At 51.2% G+C, this 18,792-nt stretch overlaps 7 protein-coding genes across 7 annotated transcripts; 4 read left to right on the plus strand and 3 right to left on the minus strand.

Annotated features, from left to right (window-relative positions):
- Positions 1–308: 308 nt before the first annotated feature.
- A1O3_02152 (uncharacterized protein) lies at positions 309–2,166 on the plus strand (the record flags this gene model as incomplete). The annotated part of the gene is made up of 5 exons (XM_007732295.1): positions 309–581; positions 636–758; positions 815–1,463; positions 1,515–1,994; positions 2,045–2,166. The coding sequence occupies 5 exons, from the start codon at positions 309–311 to the stop codon at positions 2,164–2,166; spliced, it is 1,647 nt and encodes a 548-aa protein (XP_007730485.1).
- Positions 2,167–2,400: 234 nt separating this feature from the next.
- A1O3_02153 (uncharacterized protein) lies at positions 2,401–3,264 on the minus strand (the record flags this gene model as incomplete). Its single annotated transcript, XM_007732296.1, has 3 exons — positions 2,401–2,602; positions 2,654–3,096; positions 3,145–3,264. The coding sequence occupies 3 exons, from the start codon at positions 3,262–3,264 to the stop codon at positions 2,401–2,403; spliced, it is 765 nt and encodes a 254-aa protein (XP_007730486.1).
- Positions 3,265–3,465: 201 nt separating this feature from the next.
- Positions 3,466–5,730, minus strand: A1O3_02154 (uncharacterized protein; the record flags this gene model as incomplete). Its single annotated transcript, XM_007732297.1, has 5 exons — positions 3,466–4,003; positions 4,050–4,216; positions 4,266–5,089; positions 5,142–5,459; positions 5,523–5,730. 5 exons carry the CDS (start codon positions 5,728–5,730, stop codon positions 3,466–3,468), a joined length of 2,055 nt encoding a protein of 684 aa, XP_007730487.1.
- Positions 5,731–6,260: 530 nt separating this feature from the next.
- A1O3_02155 (uncharacterized protein) lies at positions 6,261–7,472 on the plus strand (the record flags this gene model as incomplete). The annotated part of the gene is made up of 1 exon (XM_007732298.1): positions 6,261–7,472. One exon carries the CDS (start codon positions 6,261–6,263, stop codon positions 7,470–7,472), a length of 1,212 nt encoding a protein of 403 aa, XP_007730488.1.
- Positions 7,473–8,629: 1,157 nt separating this feature from the next.
- A1O3_02156 (uncharacterized protein) lies at positions 8,630–10,642 on the plus strand (the record flags this gene model as incomplete). Its single annotated transcript, XM_007732299.1, has 7 exons — positions 8,630–8,869; positions 8,959–9,066; positions 9,127–9,601; positions 9,664–9,964; positions 10,048–10,376; positions 10,434–10,519; positions 10,589–10,642. 7 exons carry the CDS (start codon positions 8,630–8,632, stop codon positions 10,640–10,642), a joined length of 1,593 nt encoding a protein of 530 aa, XP_007730489.1.
- Positions 10,643–12,633: 1,991 nt separating this feature from the next.
- Positions 12,634–15,892, plus strand: A1O3_02157 (elongation factor 3; the record flags this gene model as incomplete). Its single annotated transcript, XM_007732300.1, has 2 exons — positions 12,634–15,631; positions 15,687–15,892. The coding sequence occupies 2 exons, from the start codon at positions 12,634–12,636 to the stop codon at positions 15,890–15,892; spliced, it is 3,204 nt and encodes a 1,067-aa protein (XP_007730490.1).
- Positions 15,893–16,600: 708 nt separating this feature from the next.
- On the minus strand, positions 16,601–18,621 carry A1O3_02158 (uncharacterized protein; the record flags this gene model as incomplete). The annotated part of the gene is made up of 3 exons (XM_007732301.1): positions 16,601–17,227; positions 17,290–18,469; positions 18,518–18,621. 3 exons carry the CDS (start codon positions 18,619–18,621, stop codon positions 16,601–16,603), a joined length of 1,911 nt encoding a protein of 636 aa, XP_007730491.1.
- Positions 18,622–18,792: the final 171 nt, after the last annotated feature.

Below are 18,792 nucleotides of genomic sequence, written 5' to 3' on the forward strand. Positions count from 1 at the left end.
ATGGCCATTGTTTCAGAGCTGGGTATATGTACAAGCAAAGCATATTGCTGCGTACAAAGTATAGTGGTTCCGTCCAAACGACCTATTGCTCGGGTCCGCCGAATGCACCGGGTCGTCCGACCGAGTGGGTACGGACTCCATGTACATAACTAAACCCGACAAGATGCGGCCGGACTACAAGATCAGGATATATGATCGGTCAGGAAGTATGTACAGGAGCTTTGGATCAAGCGTTCCACAGCCTCTGGCCCGGACAAGAATCGAATCAGTTCCAGGTCATCAGATCTGGTCACTTCGCTCGGTTTGCAATGATGCAGTGGTCGAAAGTAGCCGAAGAAGCTCAAAACACAGTGCTGGATGCCATCCCAACGGCCTGGCGTCTTGCTCCGACAAGCAAACCCAAGTCTCCTGCCGCGAGTGTCATCCATGTGCCACGAGACTGCGGAGTGTTGACTCCAAAACAAATCGAAATCACCGAACAAAGTCTGGTTGCATTGACGGAGAAGATCGCTCGTCGAGAGTTGACTAGCGTTGAGGTCACCGAGGCTTTCTGTGCCAGAGCAGCTATAGCTCATCAGCTTGTGTGTTTGACATCGGTCTGCTGGGGAGCAAATGTTGGCTGACATGAATGATAGACAAATTGTTTGACGGCCTTCTTCCCCGATGAAGCCCTCCTTACAGCCAAGGCTCACGATGATCATTATGCTGCTACTGGCAAAGTTCTCGGACCACTGCATGGTGTTCCCCTGGCGATCAAGGTATATCATATGCTTTGTCGTTCTCCCAACAGATTGACTGACTCGGTGTTCTCCAGGATCAGTACCACGTTCGAGGGCATGCGTCGACTTTGGGCTATGTTGCTAATTACGAGATCGTGTCGCAAGAGGATGCTGCCATCGTTAGGGTGCTTCGGGACTCCGGGGCGGTAATATTTGCTCAGACTACAATGCCTCAGACAGGTATGGCCCTGGAAACCAGCAGCCCGCTATGGGGTACGACGATCAATCCTTACAACGGACTACTGGTATCTGGAGGCTCTTCGGGCGGAGATGCTGTACTGGTTGCTATGAGAGGTAGCCCAGTCTGCCCATCCTCCGACATAGGCGGCTCAATCAGAGTTCCTGCCGCGTTCAATGGACTCTACTCGATCAAACCCTCGGCGGATAGAATATGCAAGACTGGTCTGAGCACGACTTTGGGTGGCCAGATATCAATCAAAACATCTTGTGGCCCGGTATGCCATAGCCTCGATGATCTGAAGTTGTTTGTCGAAATCATCAATGCATACCCTCGTCTGCAGTTCGAACCGGCTGTCGTGCCCATGCCTTGGAGACACCTTGAGCCACCTCAACGCAAACTTACAGTTGCCTTGTGGAAATTTGATGGCGTGTGTATGCCGCATCCACCCATCGTACGGGCTCTGAAAGAGACGGCTGAGCAATTGATCGCTTCTGGGCATGAAGGTAAGATGAGGGCACATTTCTCAGTGGCCAAAACATGCTAATTTGTGGAAGTAATCGAGATCAACCTTCCACTTGACAGCTGGAAAGTGGCTTTGACAACGTGGAAGTTATACTTCCAGACTGGTGCTTTGGAACTGAAAGCACGACTCGCAGAAGGCAATGAGGAGATGTTGCCTTCTCTTAAACGTCATCTCGAGGTGTTCGGCATCAAACCTCTGACTGCAGCGGAGTCATTTGGCCTGAATCGTGAGATGATGGAATACAAGACAACAATGTCTAACTGGTGGAGTACATCATCAAGAACAAGCAGAGGCCGGCCGTTTGATGCAATCATTGCACCGGTGCATCCTTCAGCTAGCTACACCCACAACTTCCCGTCTTGGTGGGGGTATAGCTCCATCTGGAATATCCTTGATTATCCATCCTTGACTCTGCCCTTGAAGAAATTCCGAATTGCGGCTGAGCTCGACCCAAAGGATCTCACATATACGCCGTTGGACAATCCATTTGATAAAGCGACTTATGAAATGTGTAAGTTGTTTCAAACGCTTGAAAAGACTGACGTGACTGATAACCTGAAGATGACCCGAAGCTTTTTGCTGCTCAACCTGTCTGTTTGCAAATAGTCGGAAGGCCTTTCCAGGACGAAGAGCTTGTATCTGTCACAGAGGTCATTGATAATGTTCTGAACAGTGGCGTGTAAAAAGGTTGTGATGAATCGAGATATCACCGATGCTTTCAGGGTATGCTGTTTTTGGTGGAATGCAGCCGGTGACAGTCATAATCTCAGAGGATTGGGAGCGATCGCATATTTAGAGCTCGATCATTTTATTCTGGGAGACCGGGTCGACGATGGAAAGTTTCAGCAAACATTGCGAAGGATGTGAGGAAGCGTTGGAAACAGATGACACCTCTGACAAATTACAAGATTGACCTTTTAGCGAGCCATCCATCCTCCATCAACCACAATCGTTTCCCCAGTGATATAAGAGCTGGCTCGACTGGCCAAGAAGACTGCTGGGCCTTTGAACTCCTCAGGTGTTCCCCATCGTCCTTGCGGAATTCGTGTGGTAATAGAGTCGAAGTATGTGGTGTCTTGGTTTGTTCGTGTATCAACATTCATATCAGTGGCAATATATCTACAAGTGTTAGTTTGGAAGACATATACGGATCCCAAAACAAGAACTCACCCCGGCGCAATCGCATTGACCCTGATTCCTCGAGAAGCCCATTCATTACTCAAGGCTTTTGTGAGTTGAAGTACGGCACCCTTACTGGCCGAATATGCTGCCATGTTGATCCCACCTTGAAAGGACGACAAACTAGCAGTGTTGACAATTCGCCCTTGGATGCCATGTTGCAGCCAGTACTTGCCAGTATCGCGACACAAGATAAACGTTGAACCGAGATTTACCTGCAAGACCTCATCGTACACCGCTTGGGGAAAGTCCTGTGCCGCGATGCGTCGTTGGATACCGGCCACATTGACTAGGATCTCGAAACTGTGTTGGGCCGTGACAGTGGCGATGATATGGCTCACAGCGTCGGCATTGCCCAAGTCGGCTTCGTAAGTCCAGCATCTTCGACCCAGTGCCTCAATCGCCAACTTGGTCTGAGTTTGAGATGTGTTTCTCTGACAACGGTCAGTATCAGCGCGTCCATGGCAAATTAATGGTCTTACAAGGACCAGGATAATGTCAGCTCCTGCTTCGGCCAATCCTATAGCAATAGCTTGGCCGATGCCGCGAGCTCCGCCCGTGATCAGAGCCGTCTGACCGTTCAGATCGAAGAGGTCAAGCATCTTGACACAGCATGCAAGTCGGGTTATCTAAGACTGCCGACGAAAAAGAGGAGGAAGGGAAATATCACACCGAGGCTTATAATGTTGTTCAGCCCGACGATCTTTTTTATTCGGCGGGGCCGAGATCCTACAGTCCCTGTCACGGAAAACATTTCCATCCGAACCTCTTCGGAGATATCTTTGCATCTGTCCCCATGCGACTCATAATTGCTGCCAGAGAGCTAATCTCGCATCCGCTCCTGCTAAACGAGTCAAGTAGTCTCGAATCTTCTGGGCGATGCCACGGGCATCTAACGAGAATCGCGCATAGTTGCTTTCGTTCGCCGCTGAACAGCCATACGATGACATACCGACACTTGCTGTAGCATAGCGTGCCCAGACGGTCGGAACATACTCTTCTGCACTGACAATTGGTTTTCCATCTCGAGGAAAGACCGCGTCCTTGTAGTATGGGGCTTGCAATTCGAATAGATCCAAGCAAGGGGCGCTCACGACCCGCGCGCTTATTTGATGGTCCCTTGATAACAGCCGAGCAGCCTCAACCGCATGCTGTAAATTGGAACCACAGCTAGCGATGGTTAAGTCTGCATTCTGTTGTTCAAGAACGACATAAGCCCCATATTTCACGCGGGAGCGGTGTGTTCCAGGAATGGTACCGACAGCATCTCGTGCCAACGAGAATAGAGAGGGGCTTTCCCGACTTGCCAAAGCACATTGCCAGGCACCGATCAGCTCTTCACTAGATCAGGTCAGCAGGTGTTGTGAAGAGTTCAAGATAGACTTACGCATCACAAGGCCGAAAATACCACAGGTTTGGCATGGCACGATAGAGTGAGTCTAACTCGACTGGTTGATGCGTCGGGCCATTCTGGCCTTCGGCAAAGGAATCATGACTTGCGATATGAAGGACTTGAAGTTTGCTCAAGGCACCCATTCGTACCCCAGGTGCAGCCTATAGACTCTGTCAGCTGGCTTCAACACTCCAGGACGCAAATACCGACGTAGAGGTAAAACATGAAAAAGGTTGCGGTGACTGGCAAGAAGGTTCCAGGATGATACGCTGCAAGGCCATTTGCGATCGATGCCATTGCATGTTCTCGAATTCCATAACGGATGAAATTTCCTGTATGATTGACGGCATCAAAGACCTCCTGCTGTGAGTATGTAATCTTCATCGAATTCATCAAGTCGGCCCCACCAACGAACATTCGAGGTAGAGACCTCGAGAGATGGCGGATGATGATGCCGTTGACTTCTCTGGTTGCCTTGCCAGTGAATTCTGAGCTCGACAAACTGTTCAGCATGTCGAAACCATCTTGCAAGCCACCATTCATGCGTTGCCGGAGCGCTTCCGCCTTTTGCGGGCACCTCGCCTCGTATTGCTCAAGTCTTGCTGTCCACTCGTTTTGTAACACGATACCTTGCTCTCTCAGCGGTTGAAAGTACTCGGAGACAGCTGACGGAACAGAAAAGACCTCGGAGCTCGATTGGAGTATAGTCTTCATCCGCATAAGACTCTCAGAGTCGATCAATCCATGATGCGCTTTATAGGTACCGGCTGACTGAGTATCGGCTCCTATGACAGTTCGAACGTTGATCATCACTGGCCGCTGCCGTACAAGAGTAGCTCTTCTGAACGCACTAACAATAGCTTGTACATCGTATGTCCCGTCCTCAACGTCGATGACTTCCCACCCACAAGCACGGATCTTATCATTGGTGTTTTCAACGTTGATCCAATCCAGGGGACCGTCGCAGGTGACTTGGTTATTGTCATAGATAAGAACAAGATTGTCCAATTGTAACTGGCCAGCCAGTGAGAGGGCTGCGAAGAGCATTAATCAAATAAAACTCGGTGACAGAAATACTCTACATACCTTCGAGCGCAACGCCTTCCATCAGGCAACCGTCTCCCGCCATGCAATAGATCCGGGACTGGATGAGACTGTCTTTGCCATCGTTGAAAGTGGCGGCCAGATTCTTCGAGGCAATGGCTAACCCGACAGCATTCGCGATTCCCTGCCCGAGTGGACCTGTAGTCACCTCGACACCAGGGGCCTCTCTCTCTGGATGGCCGTGTGCAAGGGTATGATAGCCATTCTCTTTTGGATGTGTATACCCTCTTAGCTGATCGGTATCCCAAGCTTCGTAGCCTGTCAAGTGTAGCATTGTATACAAGAAAGAGCTTGCATGCCCTGGGTTTTGTATACTCGCATTAGTCTTTGTGCAATGCTCTTCGCTTTCCTTCGCGGACTTACCGTTTGACAGCACAAAGCGGTCACGATCAAACCAATCGGGATCGGCTGGGTTGAAGCGTAGAATGTATTTCCATAAAGCAACACCTATAGCGGCCATCCCAAGAGCAGAGCCACCATGGCCACCTCCGTGCTGCATGCACATGTCTGCCACAATGCTTCGAACAGCCAAGACTGCAAGATCATCCTGCGTCAATTTATCTCGCGACATGGTCATGTATGGCCTCGTCCGGATCGTGCTCAATTGAAAGGACTATATTCGTCGCTGCCCAAGGGAGATGAGAATCTACTTTATCTACAGAAATCAATTTCCAAAGCAGCCATCGGGCTTTAGGTAAGGGTAGGAACCAGTTTCACAGGCCGAGTTACGAATATTCGAGCAGGAACATGCCAGTCGGCGCCGAAAATTCCAGCAAGCAAGACCGCCTGTGCCGAAATATGACCCGTCGAGTTCTGGATGCTTAATCATGGCCTCAGGGGTTTTTTCAAGCCCAAGATAAGTATTGAAGCCTGTAACTTTTTCGGTGGCGCCGAAGGCCCCTCGGCCATTGATAAGCGATTCTTTTCACAGCGGCGCAGCCAACATAAGGCTGCTCTTATCTAGGGGTTGGGGAGACGAGATCGGAAGTCTGTGATAGACAAGAGGCGACGACTTACCAAACAGTATACCTATATATATTTAGGAAATCTCACAAAGCTCGATCATACCACAATCGATGCCACATTGACACACGCTTCATCATGGCAGATCTTAACTTGAAATTCGTTCGCCGAAATAATCCTTTCATTCAAAACTTACTCATTTCAGCATGTTTGTTCTGCAACCCCGGCTTGTATCTGGCAGTTACCCTCCTCGGAGCAGGTGGTGGACGCCCATCTTCCGTCTCAATGGCTGACACCAGTAACGGTGTTCTCTATGGCGTCTTCTTCTTCAGCGCCATCGGAGCGGGACCTATACTCAACCTGTTCGGTCCTCGTGCCTCCGTCGCATTCGCCGTCACTGGTTATCCCGTCTACATCGGAGCCATGTGGTACTTTGACGCATTTGGACATCTTTGGTATCCGATTTTCGCTGGAGCATACCTTGGTTTGTGTGCCGGGTGCCTGTGGACGACGGCTGCCTGGATGGCTAACACACTGGCCGAGGAGAAAGAGAAAGGAACATGGAGGGCCATACAATGGACGGCTAATGTTTCGGGAGCTGCAGTGGGAGCGTGCATTGCATTAGGTATCAACTGGAATGCGACATCTGCCGGGGTCCCTCGCTCAGTCTACATCACCTTCATTGTTATCCAAGCCTCGTCCATTATATTTGCATTGCTTATGCTACCCCCGGAGAAGCTGATTCGTGCGGACGGCACAGCAATTGCCATATTTAAGAAGATGTCACTGAAGGACGCTATGCTCGAAACAAAGGCAGCTTGCACAGATTGGCGAGTTCTCCTCCTCATTCCAACAATGTTTGCACCGGAGGTTTTCTTTCCATTACAAGCGTCGATCAATGCCTACGCATTCAATCTCCGCACCAGGACTCTCAATAGTCTATTGAACAATCTGATTCAAATTCCGGTCACCATCGGCATGGGTCTCGTTCTAGATCGCGAAAAGCTCGGGACACGAAAAGTACGTGCCTTTATTGGCATTACTATCGACGCCGTCTGGATTACCGGCGCTTATATTGCACAGACCATTTGGTTGAGCAGCTGGAAATTTGACAGATCTGTGCCGGGACCTTCGATCGATGTCCGAGATAAAGCATATGCTGGAGCCGTGGTGATCTACATGTTGTACGCTGCACAGTACGGAATCTTCCAGAATCTTGTCATCTACGTTCTCGGTGGCTTGACAAACGAACCAAGGAGGTCTGCAGCCATGAGCGGCCTGTTTGTCGGAGGTAAAACACCCCAGGAACCGTTGCAAGACCAGAAGCTGACCCTGTTCGCCTATCAGTGATGAGTGCAGGAACCGCGGTCTCATTTGGAGTTGACGCAACCAGCCAGCCATACGAAAATGAAAATGCTGCGTTCTTCGCGTTGGCGACATTGTGTTGGCCCATTCTGTATTTCGTGACTTGGAAATGCATGAAGGACACAAATTACTTGAGCGAGAACAGTGTGATTGTGCCGATCCATGTGCGAAAGGATCTCAATCTTGACGACACGTACCCTGGGGAAATCGATGGGATTCCGGTTGGTGAAGGTAACGAAGAGCCAAAACGAGACGATTCCGTCAAGCAAAGTGCGTGAAAGCTGAAGGTACAGTTGTGGAGGAGTACACATCTCTCATGGATGATAGAAGTTCAGATACCTAGCTTATCGACTGGTTTCCAGACACCTAGTGGCTGGTCTAGTGTATGTCTAAGAGTATTGGTGATGTCCTCTGGCCATCAGAAAGCTGAATCGTTCTTTCGGAGCCCTGGGTTATGGTTTATCTTCCCTGTCTCAATCCGGGATATTTTGTACCTCGAATTTTCTTCCATAAATTTTCCGGTCGAATAACCGTAGACATGAAGCTCTAGGGATTCTAAACTCTATTATACCGCTGGTCACTTCCCTCCGGACATCGGACACCTTGCTGATAGAGTCTGATACGTGTCTGGGGTTCCAGTTATGTGCCGTAAATGCATGAGGATAAGGAGTCAGGAAGAGTAACGGGGGAACAAAATCGTCCCTATCTTTGCTAATACAGTAGGGGTTCTTCGTATAGACGATAACACCGACGCCTGTCGCGTGTGCAAGCAATGGTCAGTTCGGCCTTGATGAGATCGCGAACCAATAAGGCCACAGCCTCGTTCCCTTGACTAGAATGAGCTTGGAGTACTTGTTCGGCGGCCCCGAAATAGGAGTCGGTATTGCACGGGTCCGCCGAATCCAATCCTTTCTATGGGGTTAGATCTTGATATCGGGGATCAGAGTGTCTCTATGCACTCTGGAGAGCCGCTTAAAGTGCACTCTACAAAAGAATAGAGAAGGAGCTAAAGATGGTACAGGCTAGATATATCAATCGATACCCTGGAATATTCGTTCAGCTACTCCGAAAGTCCAGTATTACGATTTATTTGAAGAACGTGAATCGGAGCCCCAAGTCATCATTCAAGAATTACGTCTGCCATGGAAGAGCAGCGAAAAGATGCGCGGACCTCTCCTCGGGTCAGCATGAGTGACATCGAACCTGGCTCAACGAAGAACATCGCTCACGATGATATCGATCTGGTCCGACTCACTGGCCACAAGCCCGTCCTTGAACGAAACTACAGTCGTTTCGCCCTGTTAGCCATGTCCTTCATGATTGTCGATTCATGGTGTGGAATCATTGGGTCGCTTGCCACAGGGATCAACAGTGGTGGTACTGTGAGTTTCCCAATCGCCTGCGCCATACATGACACTACGATACTGGTGGACTGCCGTGGCCCTCAGAGAAGTGCTAATGTTAATTCCAGGTCATGCTAATCTATGGCTCGATCGGGGTGACCGTATTCACCATGGCAGTGGCGCTCTCTCTGGCCGAACTGAGCAGTTCATATCCAACCTCAGGAGGACAATACCATGTACGTTCCAGGTATCGCGACCCTCGATCGCTACTACTTGTTGACTGATCTGGTCCTTAGTGGACTGCTGAGCTTGCGCCTAAGAAGTGGGCTCCGATTCTCAGCTGGTACTGTGGCTACTTCAACTCGATCGGATGGTGTGTCGTCTCTGCTTCCATCACCGTCATGCTGGGCCAGTTCCTTATGGCGATGATCATCCTGGCCAACCCTGGTGTCACATACCATCGATGGCAGGGTTTCATCATCTACGAAGGTTTCAGTCTCCTCTTCATGCTCCTCAATATCTATGGACGGAAAGTCCTACCCATTGTACATCGTGTCGGCTTCTACGTCTGCTTGGTAGCCTTCTTACTGGTCAACATGACCATGATTGGATCGGCCTTTCCCAAGAACTCGACCGACTTTGTCTTCAAGACCTTCACCAACGGCACCGGCTGGAAGTCCGGTGGGATTGCGTTCATTGTCGGCCTGACAAATCCTGCCTTTGCATACGGCGGGCTGGATGGTGCCGTGCACGTTGCTGAGGAACTACAAGGTGAGATTGATGCTGACCCAAGATCCAGCTCAATCAAATGTTTGACCCATCCGCCTACTTAGATGCTCGACGGAACCTGCCATTCGTCCTCATCAGTACTGTTTGCCTGGGCTTCTGCACCATGATCGTCACAACCATCGCAATAAGCTTCTGCATCATCGATCTGGACAGCGTGCTTGCAACTCCAACAGGAGTACCTATCCTAGAGATCTTCTATCAAGCTACGAGAAGCAAGGCCGCATCCATCTTCCTTCTGTGCATCTTGTTTTATCTTACCTGCGCCGCCACCGTCGCATCACAACAAACGGCGAACCGCTTGGTCTGGGCCTTTGCTCGAGACGGTGCATTGCCCTATAGTGACCGGTACGCTGATCCTATTTGAATGGCGATCTTTAGGTCCCTCTCTACTTGGTCGCATCTCAGGCTGATTTGTTTCAAACTTGCAGGTTGCAGTCTATTCATCCCCGCCACAAGATGCCTAGGAATGCTGCCATTCTGTGCTGGGCAATCATTGCCGTCCTGGGGTTTGTATACCTGGGGAGTTCGACTGCGTTTAATGCTTTGGTGGGATGTAACGTCCTCCTCGCCAATATATCATTCGCGTTCCCAATCGCACTGCTTCTGTTGGGCCGCCGGAAGCATCTCAAGCCGTCGCAATTCCCACTCGGCAATGTTCTAGGTCCTATTATTAATGGGATTGCTTTGTTGTGGATCACCTTTATGGTCGTGTTCTTCGATTTCCCTTTTACAATGCCAGTTGCCGCAGACAACATGAGTGAGTTCACGCCCGTCTCTTGTGTTCAGGAAACCATGGACTAATGTGGATCTCCAGATTATAGCTCGGTGATTATAGGGGCTGTCGTACTATTCGCAGGCCTCTACTGGATGTTCAAGGGCCGCAAAACCTATCACGGACCGGTCAGTAGACCGACCCCCTCTCCTTTTCCCTCCACTACAAATGTAGAGTATGGCTGACAGGTTGATTAGAAAACGGAAGTTGGAATCGAAGCAGCCTTCCAAGCTCAGCTGCATCAAATGTAGATAGACCGGGGAGAAGAGAAAGAGTTTAAGTCGGGAGACTACAAAGAATGGATTTGATAAACTACAGCATATCGAGAGCTATAAGTAGAGGGGTCCTTCATCACTAAAGTGTATTGTGGACGGCGCTGGGCTAACTGCCTTTTTTCAGGAGCTACTGATAGTCTGAGATCATCTTTATATCACTGGAACATGGCTCCATCTCGATTCTCTCTTCAATGGTCGAGTCTAGACCCTTTTCTTCGCGTGAGACTATCACTATCACGCCCGGGCTACCTCCGCGCCTACCAGGCAATCAGACCTTCTCATCCGTGAAGTCATCGGATGGGGAAGCACGTCGCCAGTATGGAGGATGGGCTATTATATTGAGTTAATCAGGTTTGACATCGACCTAGTTAAAACTTAGAACCTACCCAGGGCGGGCTTGTAGGATGAAGGGATAAGGACGAATGTTAATATAAGCGAGCCATGAACCAAACACTGTTCCTCGGGCAGTGTGAGAGTATTTAATATCTTCTTAACTTCTTAAGTCAGTATACGCTCTATAGAGGCGGCCTAGATAAATACCGACGGTATGAGCTATTAACGCTAGCACAGTACGAGGGTAAGCGGAGGTGTACTCCGTATAGAGAAAAAATATTAATATTACGACGATAAAACCACGGGCTACGTACACGGGTGCAGAGGAGGCCAAAAGCGGCGCCCACGACCGCTGTTTTCGGCTAAGTTGTCAAACTTAGAGCTCGGAGTGCACGGATACTCCCTACTCCGTACCAGAGTGATCTGCTTATCAGGAATTCCAAACGGCCCCTATCGATAGTGGCGGGTAGTTCTTTTTTCAGGCAGCTATCTTCCCCCATACACAATGGCACTCGGGGGAAAGAGGAGCGTCCGTTCGCTTTAGATAGCTGTTCCAGTGAAGTATGAAGAACGTTGGGCGGTGCTTAAGCTGTCTGTCAGCCTGAAGATGTTCGAAACAGGCGGAGTCGGGGCTGATCAAACATCCTCCTTTTCTTGTGGGCGATAGGTAGGTGTATGTCCCTGGACTCTTATCGTCTAGAGTTGTGCTACGACGTACGCACTACAGAGCAGGAGTAATACAGACTGGCGAGAACGCCAGATCTGACGTGGTGGGCGTAAGCGTAGTTTAAAGCATAGAAGCCCCTAAGCCCTGTTCCGTTCATCCTGATGGCTGTTACACCAATAATAATGACAGGGGCCCAATGATTTTAGGACCGCAGTGCATAGGCGAACGGTCGAAGTTGGGGGGTGGCGGATGGACAGATGCGCAGGCAGATTTGGACCCGTCGCTCACTTGTAGCTCGTAAGGCAGTCCGGACAGCGACTCTCGGACTGGTAATCTGTGTCCTGGGGTTCTGGGCCCTCTGGACGCATCGAGACACTATCCGTACTGTAGAAGGGACGCAAGGATCGACAAGGGATTCGGTGAGTGACAGTTTGATGATTGGCGGTTGAGGCGACCGCGACAGCGACAGCGACGGTTTGAGAGACTCGCCTCGCAGGTGAGTGGCGGGAGAAAATCTGGGCTCTGGGTTGGGTGCGCTGGGTGCGCTGGGTGCGTTGCCTGGCTCCCGGCTGAGGCGGCGGCGGTGGAAGTGGAAGAAAGAATGATGGGGGCGCTAACAAAAAATCTTTTCGGGGTTGGCGAAGGGAATCGAAAAATTTAATAAATACCATGGCCCTCGCCCTCTGCACCTTTCCCCTCTGTTTCACTCTCATCCACCCCCTCTCTACTCCCTCCCTGCATCTCTCTTCATAGAGTGTTTGCATTTCTTGTCCCTTGTCTTTAGACGCCATCTAGAGCGAGACCTGCGTCAACAGCGCAGTCCGTCGGCACCCCTTTTCTCACCGTCCGCTAGACCGCCGTTTCGCTGACATTCCTGACTTATTCCCGCCAGAAGTCAAGTCAGATTGAAATCAATTCTCCCTCAACACACATTCGCATCATCGCCAATCGAAACTTTCCCTGCATAATGCCCGCTGTCGACACGATGACTTCCACTCCCGAGACCTCAAAAAAGGAGACGAAGCACTCTGTCGCCACCCTCGAGCAACTGCTACAAAAATTGTCCATTTCAAAGGCCCAAGATGAGGCCAACGCAGCCGCCATCAACATTGCCACCCTCTTGAACGGCCCCATCGAAGAGCACGCAGTGCCTCTCAAGGCTGTCGAAACTTTCAAGAAGCAACTGGCCAACAAGAAAGATGCTCTTGTTAGAGAGCGTGCCGTCGATGGCATCAAGGCTATCGCCGAGCACTCCAGCATTTCCCCCTGTTTTGAGCCCTACCTAGTCAGCCTCCTCCCGCTGACTCTGGCTGCGGTTGGTGACAAGATGGTTTCTGTCAAGAACGTTGCGCAGGCCGCATCTCTTGCCATTGTCAAAGCCATCAACCCCAACGCCGTCAAGGCCGCCCTCCCCCACATTCGAAACTCGATCATTACCGCCCAGAAATGGCCCGAAAAGATGACCGGTCTCGACTGCATCGAGGCCCTCGTCGAAACTGCTCCGACCCAGCTCTCTTTCCTGGTCCCTACGCTCATTCCCATCATCTCTGAGTCGATGTGGGACACCAAGCCCGAAATCAAGAAGAAGGCATATGGCACAATGGAAAAAGTCTGCAAGTTGATTGAAAACAAGGATATCGAGAGATTCATTCCCGAGCTTATCAAGTGTATCGCTAAGCCCGAGAACGTCCCCGAGACTATTCACTTGCTCGGTGCCACCACTTTCGTCACCGACGTCCATGAGCCCACTCTGGCCATCATGGTCCCTCTGCTTGAGCGTGGTTTGGCCGAGCGTGAGACTGCCATCAAGCGAAAGTCTGCCGTCATCGTCGACAACATGTGCAAGCTGGTCGAGGATCCTCAGATTGTCGCCGCTTTCTTGCCCAAGCTGATGCCTGCTCTGACCAAGAACTTCGAGAACGTGGCTGATCCCGAGGCTCGTGAGAAGACCAAGCAAGGTCTGGAAACCCTCAAGCGTGTCGGTGCAGTCAAAGAGGACGGCACCGCCCCCCAAGTTTCTACTGCTGGCGAAATTTCCACCGTCTCAGCCATCCTGAAGTCTCTTCTTGACCAGAGCCACAAGGGCACTAGCTCAAAGTCCGAGCCCGTCATCGAGTACGTTTCTGCTATTGCAGGTCAACTTGTCGACGAGAAGGTCACCGACACTGCCGACTGGGTTTCCAACACCGTCGAATACCTCAAGACTATCGTCGGCGAGGCTAATGCACAATCTGTTGCTGAGCAACTTCGGAAACGCGCCTCCCCCGGCGCCGAGGAAGAGGTCGAGGAAGAGGCCGATGAGGAAGAGGGCGAGGATCTCTGCAACTGCACGTTCAACTTGGCCTACGGTGCTAAGATTTTGCTCAACCAGACCCATCTCCGTTTGAAGCGTGGTCAGCGCTACGGTTTGTTGGGTCCCAACGGTTCTGGCAAGTCTACTTTGATGCGCGCCATCAACAACGAGCAGGTCGAGGGCTTCCCCAAGAAAAACGAGGTTAAGACTGTCTTTGTTGAGCACGATCTTGACGCCGCCGACACTGAGCTCTCCGTCATCGGCTGGACCGAGATGAAGTTGAGACAGGTTAACATTGACACCCCTTATTCTGAAATCGAAGCCAAGCTCCTTGAATTCGGCTTCCTCCAGTCCCAGCTGGAATCCCCGATCACGTCTCTCTCCGGTGGTTGGAAGATGAAGCTCGCTTTGGCCCGTGCGGTCTTCGAGGAACCTGATATCCTGCTGCTCGACGAGCCTACCAACCATCTGGATGTCAAGAACGTGGCTTGGCTGGAGCAATACCTGATCAACTCACCTTGCACGTCCATTATTGTTTCCCACGACTCCAAGTTCTTGAACAACGTCATTCAGCACGTCATTCACTATGAGCGCTTCAAGCTGCGCAGATACCGTGGTAACCTGACCGAGTTCGCCAGGCGCGTGCCATCTGCCCGTTCTTACTTCGAGCTCGGTGCCTCTGAGCTGGAATTCAAATTCCCTGAGCCCGGTTTCCTCGAAGGTGTCAAGACCAAGGCCAAGGCTATTGTTCGAGTCAGCAAGATGGCCTTCCAATACCCAGGCACCGAGAAGCCTCAGATCTCAGACATCACGTTCCAGGTTTCCCTCGGTTCTCGAATTGCCGTCATTGGCCCCAATGGTGCTGGCAAGTCCACGCTTGTCAACGTTCTCACTGGTGAACTTATCCCTACCTCTGGTGAAGTCTACCAGCACGAGAACATCCGTATCGCCTACATCAAGCAACACGCTTTCGCTCACATCGATAACCACCTCGACAAGACTCCATCTGAATACATTCAGTGGCGATTCCAGACCGGTGAGGACCGTGAGACTATGGACCGTGCAAACAAGATTGTCACCGAAGATGACGAGAAAGCCATGGACAAGATCTACAAGATCGAAGGCACTCAACGTCGTGTTATTGGCATCCACTCCCGTAGAAAGTTCAAGAACTCGTACGAGTACGAGTGCTCCTTTGCTCTGGGTGAAAATGTCGGTCAGAAGAACGAGAAGTGGACTCCCATGATGACTGCCGATAACGTCTGGATTCCTCGATCCGAGATCCTTGCTTCCCATCAGAAAATGGTCGCTGAAGTCGATCAGAAGGAGGCTTTGGCCAGCGGTCAATTCCGACCCTTGATTCGACGTGAAATCGAGGTGCACTGTGCCAACTTCGGTCTCGATGCCGAACTGGTTTCTCACTCTCGCATGCGCGGTCTCTCTGGCGGTCAGCGTGTCAAGGTTGTGCTCGCTGCATGCACATGGCAACGCCCTCACTTGATCGTGCTCGACGAGCCCACCAACTATCTTGACCGTGATTCGCTGGGCGCCCTCTCCAAGGCTCTCAAGGCATTCGAGGGTGGTGTTGTCATCATCTCCCACAACGCCGAGTTTACGGAGAGCTTGACGAGTGAAGTGTGGTCCGTTTTGAACGGAAAGATGACTCCTTCAGGTGAGTTTCGAAGTTCCTGATATTGTTTCGGTACAGTGCTAACATGATGTCGCAGGTCACAACTGGGTTCAAGGCCAGGGCAGTGGTCCTCGTCTGACCGAAAAGGACGATGAGGAGGAAAAGTTCGATGCCATGGGCAACAAGATTGAAGGCAACAAGAAAGCGAAGAAGCTGACTTCTTCTGAGCTGAGAAAGAAGAAGAAGGACAGAATGGCCCGCCGCAAGAGGGGCGAGGAGGTCTTCTCCGATGAAGACGACTAGACACCAGGCGACGAGGGCAACATCCCGTCTGCGTGATTCAACGTTTTTCTTTTGTTCAAAGCATATCGGACAGTGGCGCATAGGCACAGAACGAGGATGAGTTCGGAGTTGAGGATCACAAAACGGAACGCGTCACGTCACGATTTGAATAGTCGGTACGAGGGTGATTCTGCGAGTCTTTTCCGGACACCACTGCCTTACCTAGTACCTAGATACCTACTGCAGGAGTGGCAAGGATAGACTCGTGCTACGATAGAGATGCTTACGATAGACGGGGCAATCTGCATGCATAGACGTCAACAATGTTCAATCGTCTTCACTTTCCAATCGCATCGCCCGGGACGAATGAATGCGTTGTATAGAGTCATAGAGTCATGCGCCAAACCAAGGTAATCTCTACTCGTACTGTGTATCATCAGCTGCCCCTCATGAACTGAATCTATAAACATATCATATTATGAGTGAGAAATGTGACTGCATGGCTGGTAGGCACCTAGTAGTGGCTGGTGTGTTTGATTACTCGCTTGAACGCTCTCATTGCCAGGAACGCAAAGATGTTTTCTTGATTACTAGACGCCGGAACCCAGCCTTCCTTCCCCCTCATATGGATACAATGGTGACCAGAGCCTCCATGGCCGGACCGTATGTTGGATGCATCGATCATAACCCTGCTGATGGCAAAAGAAGAAAAAGCACACGCTTTGGCTTTCACGTTCGATCCCAGACATTGTCTTCTTCGATCAAACTCCCGTACCTTCCGTTTGCACTATTCTGACTAGACGACTGACCGTGCTTGGACCCAGCATCGCTGTCGTCGTAATTCTCCTGGTCGTCGCTCACCGCGTGTTCCGGCGGCGGCTGCTTCGCGGGGATGTCGGCGGGGTCCCAGCCCTGTCGAATCTCCTGGCCTTCGGGCGCTTCAGCGTCAATACTATATGTGCGCACAAAGTGCCGGTGCTGGCCGCGATTCCAAGCGTCGCTCCCTTCTTTCCTTGCACGCACACGCTCTGCTTCTTCTGCCTCGGTGTCTTCAACAATGAGGTCGACAAGCTGGCTTTGGTCGGACTTCCCTGAGCCAGCAGGCGAATGCTCCCGCTTGAGCTTTGTTTCGATGGCGCCCGGGGCGGGAGGTGGGTCGACCGAGTTTGAGCGTACAGAGGGAGAGGTGCTGCGGTTCTTGCCCTTCTGGATGTTGTGGTGGATTTCGCTGCGCCGTCGGGTCCTGTGGTCCCGTGTAGGTTGGAAGAGATTGCGGTTAGTCGAGGTCGTGAGAAGGTGGGGATCCCGGTGTAGCCAGTCTTCACGTCGAGCTTCGTGCGCTGTAATCACTGGGTACTGTGAACAGAAGGTGGTCAGCTGACGGCCATGGGGTTGATTAAAGGAAGGAAACCACCTACGTTCCAATCGCCAAACTCCAATGCTCGAGCGTTGCTGTACAGTCTCTCGTCTTCTGGGTCTAGTCCAATCTCCCAGTCAGGATCAGTCGCTCGGTAGTCGTGGGCGTGGCCCCTTGCTTCGGGGGCAGGAGGTCTTGACGAGCCATCTTTCGATAGCAATGGCGTTCGGCTGTTGGCGGCTTGGGGCTTCGGTATCCAATACTTTCCCTTTCCTCCTCTTTCGTATCTCATGCCATCCATCATCCTGGCGACACGGGAATGGGATTCCTCGTGCGCAATGACGTTGTTGCTCGAATCAAAGGTTCTGTAATCGTACTGCTTGCCTCGAAATGTCTCTTTCGTGTCTTCGATCAAATCTCGGACGCCAAATGCATCCCGCAGCGCATACTTGACGGGCATACGTGCTGCAGAAATCGTGACGTCGGCATAATCGTGCCATGAGAAAGCGTACCAATGGGCAACGGCAAAGATCGGCAGTTCAAAACAGATCAATGCGTCCTGAATAGCAGCGGCCAGGTTGTCCGCTGTGTATCCTGGTACGTCGCTGGGGATGGCCCCCAAGAATTGTAGAATGGAAAGGAAGAAACCTTGCCAATAGGAAGCAAAGATGATAAGCTTGATGCACAGGAATTTTGGCATTGGCCGAAAGGGCTTCAGATCCTCGTGCATACAGACCCAGAACATGGCCAAAGAGTACAAGCTCACAGTCACGCTGAGATTGTACACAATGCCTACCCACAGGTAGCCCGAGTTCAGCCCGATATACCCTTCTTGGTATGTGCCAGTGAGCTTCAGAATGATGGTGGCTACACTGAGAATGGGCTTGAGCCATGTATATTGCAGAATGCCCCTCTTGATGGCAAGGAACGTGTGCGGATCGGATATGTCGACTTTGGAGAAGTAGAGGTTAATCGGCCATGGATGCGACACGGGCGGCCTTCCATGCATCATTATGATCAGCGCTCGCTCGCCGCCGAGAAAGTTGACGAGTAGTTGTAGGAAGGTGTATATAGTGAATGCTTCATAGATATCCCGCAGGGGGTCGAGGTAGAATGCGGCCTTCAACGACACGATCGAAGCCCAGGAGGCGGCCGAGTAGATAGGGACCATAAGGAGGATCCGAATAACGTATCGTTGGAGCAAAGGCTTTCTGTAGTTCTTCGCCTGGAGCCATATTGACCTATCATCCTGTCAGTAGCCATCGAGCCCGCTCGATAGAGACACGTACAGCAGCGAGAGCAAAGTAGCAACCAGCGAAGCAACTCCCGCAAGAATGATGGTCACCCTGGTAAGTCTGTTGCCTGTTCCGCCACTACTGGTCGTGTCCATCATGGCGTCAGATGTCCAGGCTGTTGGACTAGCCATCGAGGATGGTGTAGCTGTGGAAGCTACGGACAGCCGTAGTGAGGGCTTGTGGACATTGTCGTAGCAATCAGGCCATGGACGAAAGAGTCTGGAGTGGCAGGGTTTGCAGGCTGGCGGCAGTGGGAAACAAGGGACCGT

The sequence above is a fragment of the Capronia epimyces genome, assembly GCF_000585565.1.
Source record: "Capronia epimyces CBS 606.96 chromosome Unknown aczIQ-supercont1.2, whole genome shotgun sequence".
Classification (NCBI taxonomy): Eukaryota; Fungi; Ascomycota; class Eurotiomycetes; order Chaetothyriales; family Herpotrichiellaceae; genus Capronia; species Capronia epimyces.